This window comes from Stegostoma tigrinum, chromosome 8 (assembly GCF_030684315.1).
Source record: "Stegostoma tigrinum isolate sSteTig4 chromosome 8, sSteTig4.hap1, whole genome shotgun sequence".
NCBI classification, from domain to species: Eukaryota; Metazoa; Chordata; class Chondrichthyes; order Orectolobiformes; family Stegostomatidae; genus Stegostoma; species Stegostoma tigrinum.
The window spans coordinates 99,201,618-99,220,502 of record NC_081361.1 but is presented as its reverse complement, the minus strand read 5'-3'; the positions used below and the strand labels follow the sequence as shown (position 1 = coordinate 99,220,502).

Here is an 18,885-nt window from a genome sequence, read left to right as displayed (position 1 = left end):
TAACAAACATATGATTCTCTACGCCCAGAAATATATACACCCAGTGGCAATCTAAATTATTTTGCTTTTTTTATTAATATGTTCCTTTAATGTTTATCCTCCTGTATCCCTGGACATCTCTCTCTTCTGCCAAAATCAGGTTTCCTATTTTTAAGGTGGATAATCACTCAATGTTTTTGATTTCAGAACCTGACAACATACGATGTCTGTAGTATTTTCTTGGGCACCTCTACCCTGTTCACCTGGGTTGGAGTCATCAGATACCTGGGGTATTTTCAGAAATATAATGTAAGTGTCACTTTGCAATAATGGGCTGGAGTTCCTGGATTGGGAAGATGCTGGAAATTGCATTAGTTAGGCTTGGCCTCACATTTGCACTGAAATTAATTTGTGTTATCCCAAACATGAAAATCTCCACACCATTTGGGGCTGTAGACTTGCTCACTGAGCCGATGTGTTTGATTCCCAATGTTTTGTCACCTGCTCAGTAACGCCATCAGTGTGCCTTTGGTGAAGTGCTGGGGTTGTGTCCCATTTTGTTATTTCTATCCCTCGGTTTGCTGGAATGGTTGGCATCACTTCCATTCTGTTTTCTCAGTGGTTTGCATTTCAAGTCCAGTTCAATGTGTTTGTTGATGGAGTTCCGGGTTGGAATGCCAAGCCTCCAGGAATTCCCTGGGATGTCTGTTTGGCTCGTGCTATGATGGATGTGTTGTCCCAGTTGAATTTGTGTCCTCCTTGTCCATGTGTATTGAGACCAGTGAGAATTGGTGGCTAGTTGGTGTTCATGTATCCGTGTCGTCAGTTTTCTTCCAGTTTGGCCTTGTAGTGTTTCTCATAGCCCTTGCATGGTATTTTGGACATTACGTTAGTTTTATTGGTTGTAGGTACGGGATCTTTTACATTCATCAGAAACTGTTGCAGGGTGGCAGGGTCTGAGTAGTCTTGTGGTCATCTCTGATGTATGGTAGGGTGACTAATGTGCCTGGCCCGTACTGTCTTCCTGTTGTGGTCTGTCACGGAGGTTACGGCTGATTGTGAATTTTGGGTATCCTATTCCTTTTAAAAACTCTGTATAAGCACTCCTGTTCTGCTTTGCACAATTCCGGGTTGCTGTAGTGTGTTGTGGCTCATTTGAATAATGTCCTGATGCAGCTCTGTTTGTAGTTGCTGGTGTAATTAAGTATCTCATCTGTATGGGTGGCTTTTCTATTCGCATTGGTCTGGAGTTTGCTGTCGTTCTTACGTTCCTCTATTACACTCAGGGAGGGTAGTCGGTTATTGCTGTCTTCTTCCTTTTTGTGAATGTTATTGCAGTGTGGGTGTTGTTTATGTGTGGGTGGGTTTTTTCTGGATTTGTGCATTTGATAATCACGAAGATGTCATCTACAAAGTGGACCCAGAGTTTGGTTTGAATAGTGGAGAGCGCTGTCCGTTCTAATCTTTGCATTACCGCTTCTACTATCGGTCTTGATTTTGGGGACCCCATTGGTTTTCCATTGATTTGTTTGAACATACAGCCATTGAAGGCAAAGGGGTTGTGAGGCACAGATCCAGCAGTTTCAGGGTGCTGACCTTGTTGATGCTGTTGGTGTTGAGGGGTGCATAGCTTCCTGATTCATCCAGCAGTGTGGCAATTGTCTCTTTGGCTAGGTTGGTGTTTATGGGTGTAAATAGTGCTATAACATTGAAGGATATCATTATCTCATCCTCTTCTATCCTAGTGTCCTTGATGTTGAGAAATTCTTGGGAGGAGTGGATGGACTGTAATGTTGTCAATTAATATCTCAGTTTCCGTTGTAGTTCTTTGGCTAGTGTAGAGCCTGGTAGTGAGACAGTCGGTCTGAGGGGGACCCCTGGCTTGTGTACCTTGGGGAGTCCACAGAAGCGGGGTGTGTTGGATCCCTCTGGCTGCCAACCGATGGCGATAGACCCAACACCACAGTTACAGAACTAGATCCAAACAACCCTGAGGAAATTACACAACTCGGGAGATATCAGAACTACCAAAAAAAAATGAAGCCACAACCCGAGCTGCAAATCTTCTCAAAATCTTCATGCACTATAACTAAATGGCATGGCTTCTGTTTCTCCAGCAGCAGATATTTCTCAGTATATTCAGGGATAGAGATCTGGTGCACTTTTATCAAATGGAGCTATTTGTGGAAATATCACCACGCATAATGTCCACACCTCAACCATACGAGTGAGCTGATTTAAATTCCCTGAAAATCACCTACTAAATCAACTGTAACAAAATACAGTTTTATGGATGTACATCAGTCTGATTCTGAATAAATAACGGTAGGGGTGCAGTTGTGCTGTCACTGGCTGAGTAATCCGGAAGCCCAGGTTAATGTTGAGGGACAGGGGTTAAAGTCTCACTGTAGCCACTGATGCATTTCAGTAATCAATTCACAAATCCGGAATATAGCCTCAGTGATAGCAACCATGAAGCTATTATCGAATGTTGTTTAAACAAGACCCCATCTGGATCACCAATACCCTTTGGGGAAGGAAACTGCCATCCTTACCCATCTGCATGTGACTCCAGACCCACAGCAATGTGGTTGACACTGAACTGCCCTCTAGGCAATTAGGGATGGGCCATAAATGCAACATCTGTTTCCACATACCATGAATAAATAAAAACAATTCCTTAATTAATTTCAGGGTTTTAACTTGAAAAGTCACTTAAAAAGTGCAGACTACTGGCTAGACACTTCAGATGCTGTACATGAGATAATGGGAACTGCAGATGCTGAAGAATTCCAAGATAATAAAATGTGAGGCTGGATGAACACAGCAGGCCAAGCAGCATCTCAGGAGCACAAAAGCTGACGTTTCGGGCCTAGACCCTTCATCAGAGAGGGGGATGGGGAGAGGGAACTGGAATAAATAGGGAGAGAGGGGGAGGCGGACCGAAGATGGAGAGTAAAGAAGATAGGTGGAGAGAGTATAGGTGGGGAGGTAGGGAGCGGATAGGTCAGTCCAGGGAAGACGGACAGGTCAAGGAGGTGGGATGAGGTTAGTAGGTAGGAGATGGAGGTGCGGCTTGGGGTGGGAGGAAGGGATGGGTGAGAGGAAGAACCGGTTAGGGAGGCAGAGACAGTTTGTACTGGTTTTGGGATGCAGGGGGTGGAGGGGAAGGGCTGGGCTGGTTGTGTGGTGCAGTGGGGGGAGGGGACGAACTGGGCTGGTTTAGGGATGCAGTAGGGGAAGGGGAGATTTTGAAACTGGTGAAGTCCACATTGATACCATTGGGCTGCAGGGTTCCCAGGCGGAATATGAGTTGCTGTTCCTGCGCAACCTTCGGGTGGCATCATTGTGGCACTGCAGGAGGCCCATGATGGACATGTCATCTAAAGAATGGGAGGGGGAGTGGAAATGGTTTGCGACTGGGAGGTGCAGATGTTTGTTGCGAACCGAGTGGAGGTGTTCTGCAAAGCAGTCTCCAAGCCTCCGCTTGGTTTCCCCAATGTAGAGGAGGCCACACCGGGTACAGTGGATGCAGTATACCACATTGGCAGATGTGCAGGTGAACCTCTGCTTAATGTGGAATGTCATCTTGGGGCCTGGGATAGGGGTGAGGGAGGAGGTGTGGGGGCAAGTGTAGCATTTCCTGCGGTTGCAGGGGAAGGTGCCGGGTGTGGTGGGGTTGGAGGGCAGTGTGGAGCGAACAAGGGAGTCATGGAGGGAATGGTCTCTCCGGAAAGCAGACAGGGGTGGGGATGGAAAAATGTCTTGGGTGGTGGGGTCGGATTGTAAATGGCGGAAGTGTCGGAGGATGATGCGTTGTATCCGGAGGTTGGTGGGGTGGTGTGTGAGAATGAGGGGGATCCTCTTTGGGCGGTTGTGGCGGGGGCGGGGTGTGAGGGATGTGTTGCGGGAAATACGGGAGACGCGGTCAAGGGCGTTCTCGATCACTGTGGGGGGAAAATTGCGGTCCTTGAAGAACTTGGACATCTGGGATGTGCGGGAGTGGAATGTCTTATCGTGGGAGCCGATGCAGCGGAGGCGGAGGAATTGGGAATAGGGGATGGAATTTTTGCAGGAGGGTGGGTGGGAGGAGGTGTATTCTAGGTAGCTGTGGGAGTCGGTGGGCTTGAAATGGACATCAGTTACAAGCTGGTTGCCTGAGATGGAGACTGAGAGGTCCAGGAAGGTGAGGGATGTGCTGGAGATGGCCCAGGTGAACTGAAGGTTGGGGTGGAAGGTGTTGGTGAAATGATGAACTGTTCGAGCTCCTCTGGGGAGCAAGAGGCGGCGCCGATACAGCATCAATGTACCGGAGGAAGAGGTGGGGTTTGGGGCCTGTGTAGGTGTGGAAGAGGGACTGTTCCACGTAACCTACAAAGAGGCAGGCATAGCTGGGGCCCATGCGGGTGCCCATGGCCACCCCCTTAGTCTGTAGGAAGTGGGAGGAGTCAAAAGAGAAGTTGTTGAGGGTGAGGACGAGTTCAGCTAGGCGGATGAGTGTGTCGGTGGAGGGGGACTGGTCGGGCCTGCGGTACAGGAAGAAGCGGAGGGCCTTGAGGCCATCTGCATGCGGAATGCAGGTGTATAGGGACTGGACGTCCATGGTGAAGATGAGGTGTTGGGGGCCAGGGAATTGGAAGTCCTGGAGGAGGTGGAGGGCGTGGTTGGTGTCACGGACGTAGGTGGGGAGTTCCTGGGCCAAAGGGGAGAAAATGGAGTCCAGATAGGTGGAGATGAGTTCAGTGGGGCAGGAGCAGGCTGAGACGATGGGTCGACCAGGGCAGGCAGGTTTGTGGATTTTGGGAAGGAGATAGAAACGGGCCATGCGGGGTTGGGGAACAATGAGGTTGGAGGCTGTGGGTGGGAGGTCCCCTGAGGTGATGAGGTCATGAGTGGTGTTGGAGATGATGGTTTGGTGCTCGGGTGTGGGGTCATGATCGAGGGGGCGGTAGGAGATGGTGTCCGAGAGTTGGCGCCTGGCCTCAGCGATGTAGAGGTCAGTGCGCCATACTGCCACTGCGCCACCCTTGTCTGCGGGTTTGGTGGTGAGGTTGGGGTTGGAGCGGAGGGAGCAGAGGGCTGCCCGTTCTGTGGGGGAGAGGTTGGAGTGGGTGAGAGGGGTGGAGAGGTTGAGGCGGTTAATGTCTCGACGGCAGTTGGAGATGAAGAGGTCAAGGGAGGGTAGGAGGCCTGGGGGTGGTGTCCAGGAGGAGGACTTGTGTTGGAAGCGGGTGAAGGGGTCAGTGGAAGGAGGGTTAGGTTCCCGGTTGAAGAAGTAGGCACGGAGGCGAAGACTGCGGAAAAACTGCTCTATGTCCAATCGTGACTGGTATTCATTGATGTGTGGTTGTAGGGGGACAAAGGTGAGCCCCTTACTAAGGACTGACCGTTCGTCCTCAGTCAGTGGGAGGTCTGGGGGGATGGTGAAGATGCGGCAGGGTTCAGTGTGGCTGTCCTCTCTGGGGTTGCTGGCTGTGGAGGTTGTGGGCGGAGCGATGAGGTCGTCGGCCGTGGGCGGGGTTCTGTCGGTGTCGGCTGTGGGCGGGGTTCCGTCGGCCGTGGGTGGGGTTCCGTCGGCGTCGGCGGTGGGCAGGGTTCCGTCGGCGCTGTACATGATTTGAAGATGTTTCTCAAACAAGTTCATTCAATGGAATCTTGACATTTTGATGCTGGGGCTTAATCTGAGGAGTTGAATCTTGAACCAAAAATTGTGGTAAACGGTTTTGGCCATAACTCACTCACTCTTAAAATGATCCAGTCTTTTGTACTATTCCAGCCGGGAATGCAAAACCTTGACCTAGTGACAAAAAAATGGACCCCACTGACTTTCTGGAAATTTCCAGTCAGATGTGTGATGCATGCTCTGTTTAATGCTGCGTTACCTGTTCACAGGTGCTCATTTTAACAATGCAAGGAGCTTTGCCCAAGGTACTGCGTTTCTGTTGCTGTGCTGGCATGATCTACCTGGGCTATATGTTCTGTGGGTGGATCGTATTGGGACCATATCATTCGAAGGTAATTACTGCTGAAATAATAACACATTAAATATAAAATCTCTTCCATAGGCTGAGAGGGTTGGTGCTTTTTCCGAAATGCTATGATTTCAGCTTTTTCCACTGGGCTAGCTGTAGGAGAGGGGGGACGGCAATGACTTAGTGGTATTATCACTAGACTATTAACCTAGAAATTTAGCTAATGTTCTGGCGACTTGGGTTCAAGTCCCACCACGGCAGATGGTGGAGTTGGAATTCAGTGAAAAGTCTCAAATTAAGAGTCTAATGATGACCATGAATCCATTGTCAATTGTCAGGAAAAACCCATCTGGTTCACTGATCCCCTTCAGGAAAGGAAACTGCCATCCTTACCTGGTCTGCCCTACATGTGACTCCAGACCCACAGCAATGTGGTTGAATCTTGACTGCCCTCTGGGGCAGTTAAGGATGGCCAATAAATGCTGGCCCAGACAGCAATGCCCTCATCCCCTAAATGAATTTTAAAAAGTGAAGCAATGAGAGAACCTTTCTCCTTGCATCAAAGAAGGGAGCTGTGATGATGTTGTTCAAAACCATGCGAGGTTTTGACAGGGGTGGTCGGGAAGCTACATCTTGACAGGCAGGTGAGTGGTCATGAGATGACACAGATGAAAGGGAATCTTTTCCAAAGAGAAGATGAAGAGAACCTTGTTTTACACAGTGAGTTGTTATTTGCAATGAAATGTGGATGAAATGGACAAATAATTTGGTCTGTCTTCACTATTAGAGGATACAAAATAAATCAATAATAGTTGTAAGTCAGGAGGGAGAGAGGAATTTAGTAAAATTACAACCATGAAGGAGGTAGTACTGAGCAAACATATAGGACTGTGGGTTGACAGACAGGTCTCCAGGTCCAAACATAATACATCCCAGAGTCTTAAAAGAGATTGAAATGAGGTAGCAGAAGCATCAGTATTAATTTTACAACATTCTTTATATTCAGGAAAGATACCATCAGCCTGGGCAATAACAAATGTAACACTGCTGCTTAAGAAGGGAGTGGGGGATAGGAAACAGAAACATTAGACCAGATACCTTGACATCAGCCATGGGGAAAATGTTAAAATTCATCTTTAAGCAAGTTATAGAAATGCATTCAGTAAAGATAATCAGGAAGAGTCAGCATAGAAAGGGAAAGCATGTTTAACCTAATTTATTAGAGTTCTTTGGCAGAATGTGGACAAAGGGGAGCATGTACATGTACTGTACCTAGATATCTGGGAGTGAACAAAGTGCCACATCAAAGGTGATTGTGTAGTATAAAACCCTTGGTGTGGGAGGCTACATATTTACATGGAGAGAGGATTGGCTAGCTGGTGGAAAATGGAGTATCTATACTTGGATGCTTGTATGATTGGCAGGATGTGATGTGTGGTGCACTGCAGCAGGTCTTTGGTCTCTGGTGAGACATTAAATGTTTACAATTTATGTCAATTACTTAGGTAAGGAGAAGAGACACACACTCAGCAAGTTCATAGAAGATGCGAAGATAGGCAGGAAGGTATGCTATAGAAGTCATGAGGTGTTTGCAGATGTTAATCAATAGCTTAAGTGAGTAGACAAAAATCTGCCAGATGGAATATCTCTATGGGGATACGTGCTGGAGGGAAACTCTGAAAGGTCTACATATGCCCAGTTTTGTCTCCCTGTTGTGTTGTGGAATTGGGAGGGGACATTTCAACCACTTCTTCTCCGTGTTTATTTTCAATTCATTCACATGATGCACAGTTGCTGGCTCAGTCAACCTTATCACCCCTCCACAGTTACCCTTGAGAAGGTGGTGGTGAGCTGTCTTCTTGAACCAATGCTGTCCATGTTCTGTGGGTTGACCCTCAATGCCATTAGGGAGGGAATTCCAGGATTTTGACCCAGCAACAGGGAAGGAACTGTGACATATTTCCATGTCAAAGAATGGGGACTGGCTTGGAGGGGAGCTTGTTGTGGTGGTGTTCCCATATATCCAAGTTCCCACTGCCCTCTCGATGAAAAAGCTTTTCCTCACCCATCCACAAAACGTCTTGCCCCTTTGCCACCCAGCCATTGATATCCAAACAAGGGGAAAAGTTAATGGTGTGAAAAGGCAAATACATTTGAGGACCCCTCAGGATCTTTTATGTTTCACTCAAATTGCCTCCTAATTTTGTAAACTCACGCGGATACAAACCCTGCCTGTCCATCTTTGTAACAAACTCTGATGTGATTGGGGATAATGGGAACTGCAGATGCTGGAGAATTCCAAGATAATAAAATGTGAGGCTGGATGAACACAGCAGGCCAAGCAGCATCTCAGGAGCACAAAAGCTGACGTTTCGGGCCTAGACCCTTCATCATCTCTGATGAAGGGTCTAGGCCCGAAACGTCAGCTTTTGTGCTCCTGAGATGCTGCTTGGCCTGCTGTGTTCATCCAGCCTCACATTTTATTATCTCTGATGTGATTGGTTTCAGTTCACCATGTGACCAATTGTATTCTATTATTGGTGTGTACAGGATGCAGGACTGCTAATACATGCAAGCTGCATGACCCAGCCATCCATTAAGCTGAATATTTATGATTCTCTTGAGTTATTCAAATCACCATCTTTGTTCTTTCCTCTTCCCTCCCAGTTTGAAAGGCTAAGCACTGTTGCTGAGTGTCTTTTTTCACTCATCAATGGTGATGACATGTTTGCAACATTTGCTGAAATACAAGAGAAAAGTAACTTGCTCTGGCTGTTCAGCAGAATCTACTTGTACTCCTTCATCAGTCTGTTCATCTACATGGTACTCAGTCTCTTCATTGCCCTCATCACAGACACTTATGAAACTATTAAGGTAAGGATTAAATACATTGACTGCTGGATGGTTTTCAACAATAGATTTTCTTTGTGTAAAAGTTTTGTTTTAATTTTTCATGTGATGTGTGCATAGTTGCAAAGCCCAGAATTTATTTCCTATTCCCACATCACCGTGTGGACATTGATGGTGAAGAACTCCTCACACTGCTACATTAAGTAATTTATACCTACAATACCATTAAGGAAGGAGTTCTAGGATTTTGATCCAGTGACAGTGAAGGAACAGTGACATTGTTCCGATTATGTCAGGATGGTGAGTGGCTCGGAGAGGAACTTGCAGGGTGTGGTGTTGCCGTGAAAGGTGATGGAAGATGGAAGTGGTCGTGGGTTTGGAAGGTGATGTCTAAGGATCTTTGGCGAATCTTGTGGATGCTGCACCCTGCTGCTACTGAGCATCGACGATGGGTGTGGCGCTAATCAAACGGGCTGTTTTCTCCTGGATGGTGTCAATCTTCTTGAATGCTGGAGCTGCACCCACCCAGGCAAGTGGGGAGTATTCCATCACACTCCTGACTTGTGTGTTGTAGACGATGGACAGGCTTTGGGGAGTCAGGTGGCATTGTGGGTCTACGTACTGCAAGTTGACTGCAGTGGTTCAAGAAGGAAGCTCACCTACATTTTCAAGGACAACTAGGAACATGTAATAAATACTGGCCCAGCTAGTGATGCCTGCATACCATGAGTGAATTTTTAAAAATGCCCAATCAGTGCATTCCACACGATAACTACCCACTGAGTGAAAAAGTTTTTTTTTTCTCACATCACCCTTGCTTTGTTTGTGCATCACTTTAAATCCATGCCATCTCATCTTGTTCCATTTATGAGTGGGAATGGTTTCTCCCTATTTACTCTATTCAGCCTGCTCATGATTTTGAAAACCTCTATCAGATCTCCTCTCGGCTTTTTTCTCTCCAACAAGAACAGTTCCAACTTCTGGTAAATTGCTTCTGCACTCTCTCCAATGCATTCGTACATTTCGTGTAATTTGACATCAAACACTGTACACAATACTCCAACTGAGGTCTAGCAAATGTCTTAAATAATTTCAACATCACCTTCCTGCTCTTATGCTCTATGTCTCGCTGAGGATACTGTATCAGAACAGTTCTCATATGGCTCTTTCATCTTGTTGCCTTTAGATCTTTTGCCCATTGTCTATGTCTTTCTATGTCTTTCTGTCACTGAACCTCCTGAGACTGAAAGCATTTTTTCCTTTTATAGTCTGTCACAAACCTTTGTGATTTTGAACACTTCTGCCAAATCTCCTTTTCTGCTGTAGGGACAATAATCCCAGCTTCTTCAGATCACTGAAACCAGTAAAATAAAGCAGTCCAAATTGGAAATGACAGCACTGGTATGAACTGGCATTCCATTTTCAGGAATGCAAGATGCAGGAATTTCTCAAATTCATTATTTCCAGCTTTTATTGGTTTGTCCCCTTTATGTTTATTTGTGGGATATGGATATTGCTCAGTGGAGCAGTAATTATTGCCAGTTCTTAATTGTCCTGGGGAAAGTGGTGGGCAGCTATATTGTTGAACCACTGCAGTGCGCCTGCTGTGGGTTGACCCACAGTGCTCTTTAGAGAGGGAATTGCAGGGTTTTTACCCAGAGAGCGAGAAAGAATAGCAATATATTTCCAAGCCAGGATGGTGAGTGGCGTGGAGAGGAACTTACAGGGGGTGGTGTTCCCATACGTCTGCTGCACTTGTCCTTCCAGATGACAGTACTGCATTTGCCATTTATTCTTTCTGCTGTCATCCATCCCGTCTAGTCTAGTTTGATGGGGAGGTGATGGCCTACTGGTATTATCGCTGGACTGTTAATCCAGAGACCCAGAGTTCTGGGGACCCTGGTTCAAATCCCGCCATGGCAGATGGTGGAATTTGAATTCAATAAAATATCTGGCATAACAAATCTAATGATGACCGTGAATTAATTGTTGTTAAAGGCCAGCTGGTTCACTAATGTCCTTTAGGGAAGGAAACCGCCATCCTTACCTGGTCTGGTCCGCATGCGACTCCAGACCCACAGCAATGTGGTTGACTCTTAACTGCCCTCTGGATAATTAGGGATGGGCAGTAAATGTTACCTGGTCAGTGTTGCCCTCATCCCATGAATGAATAAAGGAAAAAAAGATCCTTTTTCAATTGACGAGGATAGATTGATGGTCTGGGCTTGTACCCGGTAGAATTTGGAAGAGTGAGGGATGACTTGATTAAACAGAATACGATCCTCAATAACCTTGACAAGGTGAATGTGAAAAAGATGTTTCCTCTTTGGGATAAGTCAGAACTAGAAGGCACTGGTTATAACTCTTTGGTCTGAGATGAGGCGACACTTCTCTCCAAGGGCTGTGACACTTTGGAACACTCTGCTTCAGAAGGAGGGGGATGTGGACCCACTGGATATTTTTAAGACAGAGAATCTTGTGACACAGGGACTCAAAGATTGTTGGGGTTAAATGGGAATGTACCATTTCAGAACATAAACAGATGTGATCTTATTGGATGGCAAAACAGTCTTGAGACTGAAATGATTTGTTTCAGCCCCTATTTATTATATTCATGGGCAGCGTGGTGGCTCACTGATTGGCACAGCTGTTTCACAGTGCCAGGGACTGGGGTTCGATTCCACCCTTGGGCCACTCTCTGTGGGGAATTTGCACATTCTCCCTGTGTCTGCGTGGGTTTCCTTTGGGTGCTCCGGTTTCCTCCCACAGCCCAAAGATATGCAAGTTAGGGTGGATTGGGCATGCTAAATTGCCTGTAGTGTCCGGGGTGTGTAATTTAGCTGGATTAACCATGGGAAGTGCAGGGTTACAGGCAAAGGGTAGGGGGATGGGTTTGGGTGGGATGCTCCTCGGAGGTTCAGTCTGGACTTGTTGGGCTGATTGGCCTGTTTCCACATTGTAGAGATTCTATGAGTGACTCACTGAGCTATTAGAGCGGGAATATAATAGGTAACTACATTGTTTTGGGTCTGGAGTCACATGTGTGCTCCACATGTGCAGACTTGGGTAATGACTCCTTCTCTAAAGGATACTATAAAGGCACTGCAACCCCATACGATTGTTTGTTCTGTGTAAGTATGAGCGACAAGTGTCTGTTTTATTAACTCCTCCCTGTTGGATTTTGTGTTACAGAAATTTCAGCTGAATGGATTTCCACAAACAGACCTTCACGTTTTCATGAGAGTCTGCACAGTGACACCTGAACTGAGCAGGTAACAGTGGTGTTACAGGGTGCTTTACACACTGATGCTTAAGCAGCAGGGCCACCTTAGCTAGTGGTTACCAAGAAGAGAAAGACCATCTGAAGTAATACCTAACACTAGTGACATTTGAGTTTCCTTTTTTGCCTGTTTTAACATTCAGTCTTAGGCTCACAATCAAGGGCTGACTCCATGGAGAAGGAGATGACAATTGTTTTCTGCCAGACGGTTGAGAGTCTAAGGAACTGTTTTCACTTTGGAGAACATTTGAGGACAGTGTGATTGAATATTTTTAAAGTGACAGTAGATAGATTCTTAACTAATGGGGGAGTTGATGGGTATTTGGGAACTGATGCTATAATCAGATGAACATGATCTTATTGAATGGGCAGGTAGGCTTGAGGGGGTGAATGGCCTACCCCTTGACCTAATTTGTGTGGTTTACCGGATATTGCTGGAAAAACTCTGCAGGTCTCGCAGAATTTGTGGAGAGAGAGCAGAGTTAATGTTTTGGGTCCAGTGACCCCGCTTCAGAACTGCCCTCTGAAACAGCCCTAGCAAGGCATCAGTTCAAGGGTAATTAGGGATGGGCAACAAATGCTGGCCCGAACAGGGATGCCCACCTCACATGACAAGCTCAAGAAACAAACTAGAGTGTTAAATTCCAAAAATCCGGAAAGGGGGTTGGTGTATTTTTTAAAATTCATTCACGGGATGAGGGGTGTCACTGGCTCGGCAACTTTTGTTGTCCATCCCTAATTACCCTTGAACTGAGTGCATTGCTGGGGCTGTCTCAGAGGGCAGTTAAGAGCCAATTACATTGCTGTGGGTTTGGAGTCATATGTAGGCCAGGCCAGGTAAGGAAGGCAGATTTCCTTCTCTAAAAGAGATCAGTGAGCCAGATGGGTTTTAGTTTGGACTTACACACAAGGGCTGGCATCTGCTTCAACATTAATGAAGAAGTCCCTAATGAGAGGAATTTTCTGAATTTTTCCTCCCTCCTGATGTAGTCCATTTAGTTTATTGTACCCCCCCAGAAGATATTATGGCTGCTGTTGAGTGGGTCTCGCCTTCATGATGCTTCATCTCACTACAGTTGGACAGGCTGGTCTGTTTGTGTTCCACACTCAGCGTGTTGGTGATGGTGTACAGCTAATGTCCCTCACTGAGCTCAGAATCCAGCAGACTATGTTGGGACTTAAGTTCAAATCCTGCCCCAAGTGCTGGTGGAATTCAAATTCAATGGAGCGAGCTGAAATTGAAATCTTGTGACCACGGAAATAGTTACAATAATAAACTTCAAAATAGAATTCTTTGTACTCTAAATAAGAACATTTGGAATTGATAGGAAAGTGTCAAGGATATCCTAGACGAAGAGTTAGGACAAGTACAATGGGTGAAATGGCCTCTTTGTTGCTGTACATTTCTGTGACTGCATGATCAGGTAGCAACAAAGGAAACGCCATGGTGAATTCAGGAAACAGAACCTCTTACCTAGATAGTGGTGAGAACATGTAGCTCACTACCATTAGGTATGGCTAAGATGCGTGTAAGGTAAAGAAGATAAGCACAAGCAAGAGACGGGAGTGTGAGGTTTTGCTGATAATTTAGAGGAAGAGGGGTAAGAGGAGGCCTGTGTGGAGACATCACCCTGGGCCCATTGGGCTGAATGGCCTGTCCTAATGCCTTAGTCTGTATGGAGCACCTGCAATGGCAGGGGAGACATGAGATCAATTGACGAACATAACCCGTTAAATCTTGCTGAAAGATTATTCATTTACAGAGTTACTTGTAACATTTTAGGAGACACACTGCATACAAGGAATTAAAGGGAGTCAAAGGGTGACGGAGGGTAGGAATGGGCATGGTTGAGGATCTGCTATGATACCAGTGGTGGAGCCAGTAAGATCCACATCCCATGAATTAATCAAAAAAAGTCACAGTTGTAATGTAGGAAATATTGCAGTCAACTTACATATTGTCAGCTCCCACAAGCAATATTGTGGTGCTGAGCTTGTATTCTGTTTCAATGATGTTGGTTGAGGAACAAATATTGACCAGGGCACTATGGTGACTTCTTTGAATAGTGGTTCTCACATCTTTCGTGTTCACCTGAGACAGGGAGCATCTCAGTTGAAGCCCATCTACAAGAGTAAACATCAGACAATGCAGCATAAGCTCAGCATCGCAGTGGAATGCAACCATGTATGATCCCAGCTGAAATTAACAATGGACAAGTCAGATTCCAAAGTTAAATCTGGATTAATAGATCATATTTTGTTTTCCAATTTAGCATGGTGGTCTTTCACTGAAACATCTGCATCCCAAACTGCAGATTTGTTTCTAATAATAAAAAGAAATTTAATATTCAAAAGAAAGGAAAATAAAATAAGCCAACCCATACAATGCTGTTTTTTGCATACAATGCAGTTTAAAATATTTCCATTCCCTATCAAATCTGTAGGATTGATTGAACTGTTTCTTCAGTTCTAGTCCCGGTCAGGTCCTTTTCTACCTGGATAAAAGCTTTCTCATCTCTAATTTTAGCTGAGAAATAAACACCCTGTGATTATTCCAAATGCAAAAGTGAGCTAATGATTTCAATGGTTTCTCTCTCCTGTCATAAAATTCCCCAGTATAAACTTACTTCCGTTAACACTCCAGGAAGTCTTTAGTCATCTGCTGTTTGACAATACTGGTTTATAATTATGGTTCCAAAAAGATTGATCTACTTAACTATTAAGTAGTTAGTGGTTAGTTTCTAGAATGTACTGTCTGAAAGTGTGGCACATTTATTGTACATACATTTTATTGTACATAATCTTTTTGTAGATATCTTCAAGTTTAATTTTTGGAAGTTTTGACACACATTGACAAGTACAAACAATCCTGGAACTCCTTCCCTAAGGGCATTGTGGGTCAATTCACAGCTCATGGACTGCAACGGTTCATGAAGGCAGCTCATCATCACCTACTCAAGGGAAATTATGGATGGTCAAAGAATGCTGGCCAGCAGTGACAGCCACATCTCACAAATGAATAAACAGTGGGTTAGGAGTTAGGAGTAGGCCATTCAGCTCCTTGAGCCTGCTCTGCTATTCAATGAAACCATGGCTGATTCTTCCTTAAGAATATGGAAGTTCTTTACTTAGACCACCTTCTCAGGAGGAGAGTTCCAAAAACTCTTGACCATCAGGGAGATAAAGGTTTGGTCAATCTGTTTGAAATGGATGACCCCTGCTTTTTAAACAAATCTAGATTCTGGTTCCAGATTCTCCTGCAACAGGAAGCGCCCTCTCCACATGCACCCTGTCAAGACCCCTCAGGATCTTGTATGTTTCAGACAAGTCACCCCTTACACTATTGAACTCCAGCAGCTCCAAGCCCAACCTGTCCTGAGAAGACAACCAACTCATTCCAGCAATTAGTCCAATAAACCTTCTTTCAACTGCCTGCAATGCATTTACATTCTTCCTTAAATAAGGTGACCAATAAGGTATTCATAGTGCCCCAGATTCGGACTCATCAGTGTCCAGTATAATTGAACCATTACTTCCTTTAAAAATGCTTTGATATTCAATTCTGCTTGCAATGACTAGTAACATTCTATTAGAGATAGTAGGAACTGCTGATACTGGAGTCTGAGATAACAAGGCGTGGAGCTGCTGTGAACACAGGGGACCAAGCAGCATCAGAAGTGCAGAAAAGCTGACATTTTGGGTCTGGACCCTTCTTCAGAAAATTCTATTATCTTTCCAAATTAATCGCTGTACTTGTGCATGAACTGTTTCTGATTTGTACACGAGGACACCTTGTGGACTGTGACCTGTGGGATCTATAAGGATCAGTGCTGGGACCCGAATTGTTTACGATATCTATTAATGACTCGTAGGAAGGAAGCGAATGTATTGTAACCAAATTTGCAGATGGCATGAAAGTAGATGGAAAGACAGGTTGTGAGAGGGATAGAAACAGCTCACAGAGAGATATTGGTAGGGAAAGTAAGTGGGCCAATATTTGGAAAATGGAGTATCATATGGGAAAATGAGAATTGTTCCTTTTGGAAAAGTGAACAAAATAACGGAATATTGTTTAAATGGAGAAAAACTGGAACACAGAAACTTGGGGGGAACTTGTGCACTCAGCACAGAATGCTAGTACACATTGTGCAGCAGGGAATCAGAAGGCTAACGGAATGTTGGCCCTTATTTCAAGGGGGTTGGAGTATAAGAGTAGGGAAGTCTGATTGCAGCTGTACAAGGTCCTAATGAGATTGCATCTGGAGCATTGTGAGCAGTTTTGGTCTTTTTATTTAAAATATATCATTTCATTGGAGCTAACTCAGAGAAGGTTCACTATAGGCTGACCCCTGATATGGAAGGATTGAATATGAGCAAAGGTTAAACAGGTTGGGACTGTACTCACTGGAGTTTAGAACAATGAGAGGTGATCTCATTGAAACATATCAGGTTCTTAAGGGGCTAGACAGGGTGAATGCTGAGAGGATGGTTCCCCTCATGGGAGAGTCTCGGACCAGAGAACGTAGTCCCAGAATAAGGGGGCACCAATTTAAGACTGAAATATGGAGAAATTTCTTCTCTCAAGGGCACTGGTGAGAAGCAACCAAGGAGGATTCCAGGAGAAGTCAGCTCAGTTACCATGACTGAGAAGGGGATTGCAGACATAGGCTTGGCTGCTCAGGAACCAGGCTTGCAGACTGAGTGAGTAGTGTGTGGTGAGTGTTAATGTTTTGTTGTTGTACTGTTAGGAGTAGAAAGGGGATGTTTCAGACCTGAGTTTGGTGGCTAGTGGGTCAGGTTGGATAACCAGTTGCAAAAACAGAAAGTGCTGGAAAAACTCAGCCAGTCTGGCAGCATCCGTGGCGAGAAATAGAGTTAATGTTTCGGGTCCAATGACCCTTCTTCAGAACTGACTATAGCTCGGAAAAGGTTTGTACGGATGCTAAAGAAGGAGCGGGGCTAGGGAAAGGACTAAACAGTAGGAGGAGATGAAGCCCAAAGACAGAGAAAAACAGAAAAAGAAAAGAAAAACATAGATAAGCTGCAGAGCTGGGCTGAGAGGTGGCAAATGGTGTTTAATGCAGACAAGTGTGAGGTGATGCACTTTGGTAGGAGTAACCAGAAGGCAAAGTACTGGGCTAATGGTAAGATTCTTAGTAGTGTAGATGAGCAGAGAGATCTCGGTGTCCATGTACACAGATCCTTGAAAGTTGCCACCCAGGTTGACAGGGCTGTTAAGAAGGCGTACAGTGTTTTACCTTTTATTAATAGAGGAATCGAGTTCCAGAACCAAGAGGTTATGACGAAGCTGTACAAACCTCTGGTGCGGCCGCACTTGGAGTATTGCGTACAGTTCTGGTCACCGCATTATAAGAAGGATGTGGAAGCTTTGGAAAGGGTGCAGAGGAGATTTACTAGGATGTTGCCTGGTATGGAGAGAAGGTCTTACGAGGAAAGGCTGAGGGACTTGAGGCTGTTTTCATTAGAGAGAAGAAGGTTGAGAGGTGACTTAATTGAAACATATAAAATAATCAGAGGGTTAGATAGGGTGGATAGGGAGAGCCTTTTTCCTAGGATGGTGACGGCGAGCACGAGGGGGCATAGCTTTAAATTGAGGGGTGAAAGATATAGGACAGATGTCAGAGGTAGTTTCTTTACTCAGACAGTAGTAAGGGAATGGAATGTTTTGCCTGCAACGGTAGTAGATTCGTCAACTTTAGGTACATTTAAGTCGTCATTGGATAAGCATATGGACGTACATGGAATAGTGTAGGTTAGATGGGCTTGAGATCGGTATGACAGGTCGGCACAACATCGAGGGCCGAAGGGCCTGTACTGTGCTGTAATGTTCTATGTTCTAAGGGTTGCCAATCTTTGAAACTCATGCCACAGAGACCTGTGGGTGCAGAGTCCTGATGTATATTTAAGACAGAGATAAATCGATTCTTGATCAATCGGGGAACTAAGGGTTACAGCGAAATGCAGGACATGAATGTCAGATCAGCCAACATCCTATTGATTGGTGCAGCAGGCTCAAGAGTCCAAGCAACCTAATCCTGTTCCTATTTCCTATGATCTTACACCAAGATCCCTCTTGTTATAAAGTAGAGGTTGAACCCCCTCTGATAACTTAAACCAAAACACTCAGAGAGGCACGCCTCACCTAATAATCTGTTAAAAAGCCCCAATCTGTATAAAGGAGTGATTAAATAAAAACAAACCCCAAAACTCTCCTTATAACCAACTAATAAGAATTTATTTATCTAACTCTAACAATGAACAAACTAAACTATCAACAAAGTGAAAAAAAACCCTTCTAACTACTAACTATTCCCGAATAAAACAAAATTATAATGTTACGCTGTTCCAATAAATACAAGTGCTACTTATTTAAATAATGAAAAAAAATAGAATTTAGTCTTTTGAAATTACAGCCAGGTTATGCTCCGTGAATGTTCTGTGTCTTCTCCGACGAATTCTTCTGTCAGGTACATCTTCTTGGTAAAGAACCTACAGACATCCTTTATGAATCTCGAGGCATAGAAAAAGCACATCATCTTTTAAAGGGACCACACATTGCTTTCCCCATAGCATTTTACAAATGCCAACATTCGACAAACACCAACATTTTACATGGACCAAATTCTCATGTCCTCCTTCCAATCCAGAAGTACTCTACTCAACTTCACAAGACTCTGTGACTCAGGGCTGCAGTATTGATGAAGTTTATTGGTAAGGAAAGTGAAGTTGTTTTTAATGCCTTGCTATGGATATGATTTGCTAAGATGTACCACCTTTAACACG

The 18,885-nt window shown here is 44.9% G+C and overlaps 1 protein-coding gene across 6 annotated transcripts in view; it reads left to right on the top strand.

Annotated features, from left to right (window-relative positions):
• Nucleotides 1-18,885, top strand: part of LOC125456052 (mucolipin-2-like) — an 82,879-nt gene that overhangs the window by 63,216 nt on the left and 778 nt on the right. For 2 of the 6 annotated variants that reach the window (XM_048538707.2, XM_048538708.2), the window contains exons 10-13: nt 187-288; nt 5,872-5,994; nt 8,619-8,825; nt 11,994-12,073. In XM_048538707.2, coding sequence (XP_048394664.1) covers nt 187-288; nt 5,872-5,994; nt 8,619-8,825; nt 11,994-12,073 — 512 coding nt within the window. Of the gene's footprint in view, nt 1-186; nt 289-5,871; nt 5,995-7,456; nt 7,516-8,618; nt 8,826-11,993; nt 12,074-18,885 lie in introns of those variants that run through there. The other 4 variants (XM_048538711.2, XM_048538710.2, XM_048538713.2 and 1 more) reach the window with 3 other exon arrangements.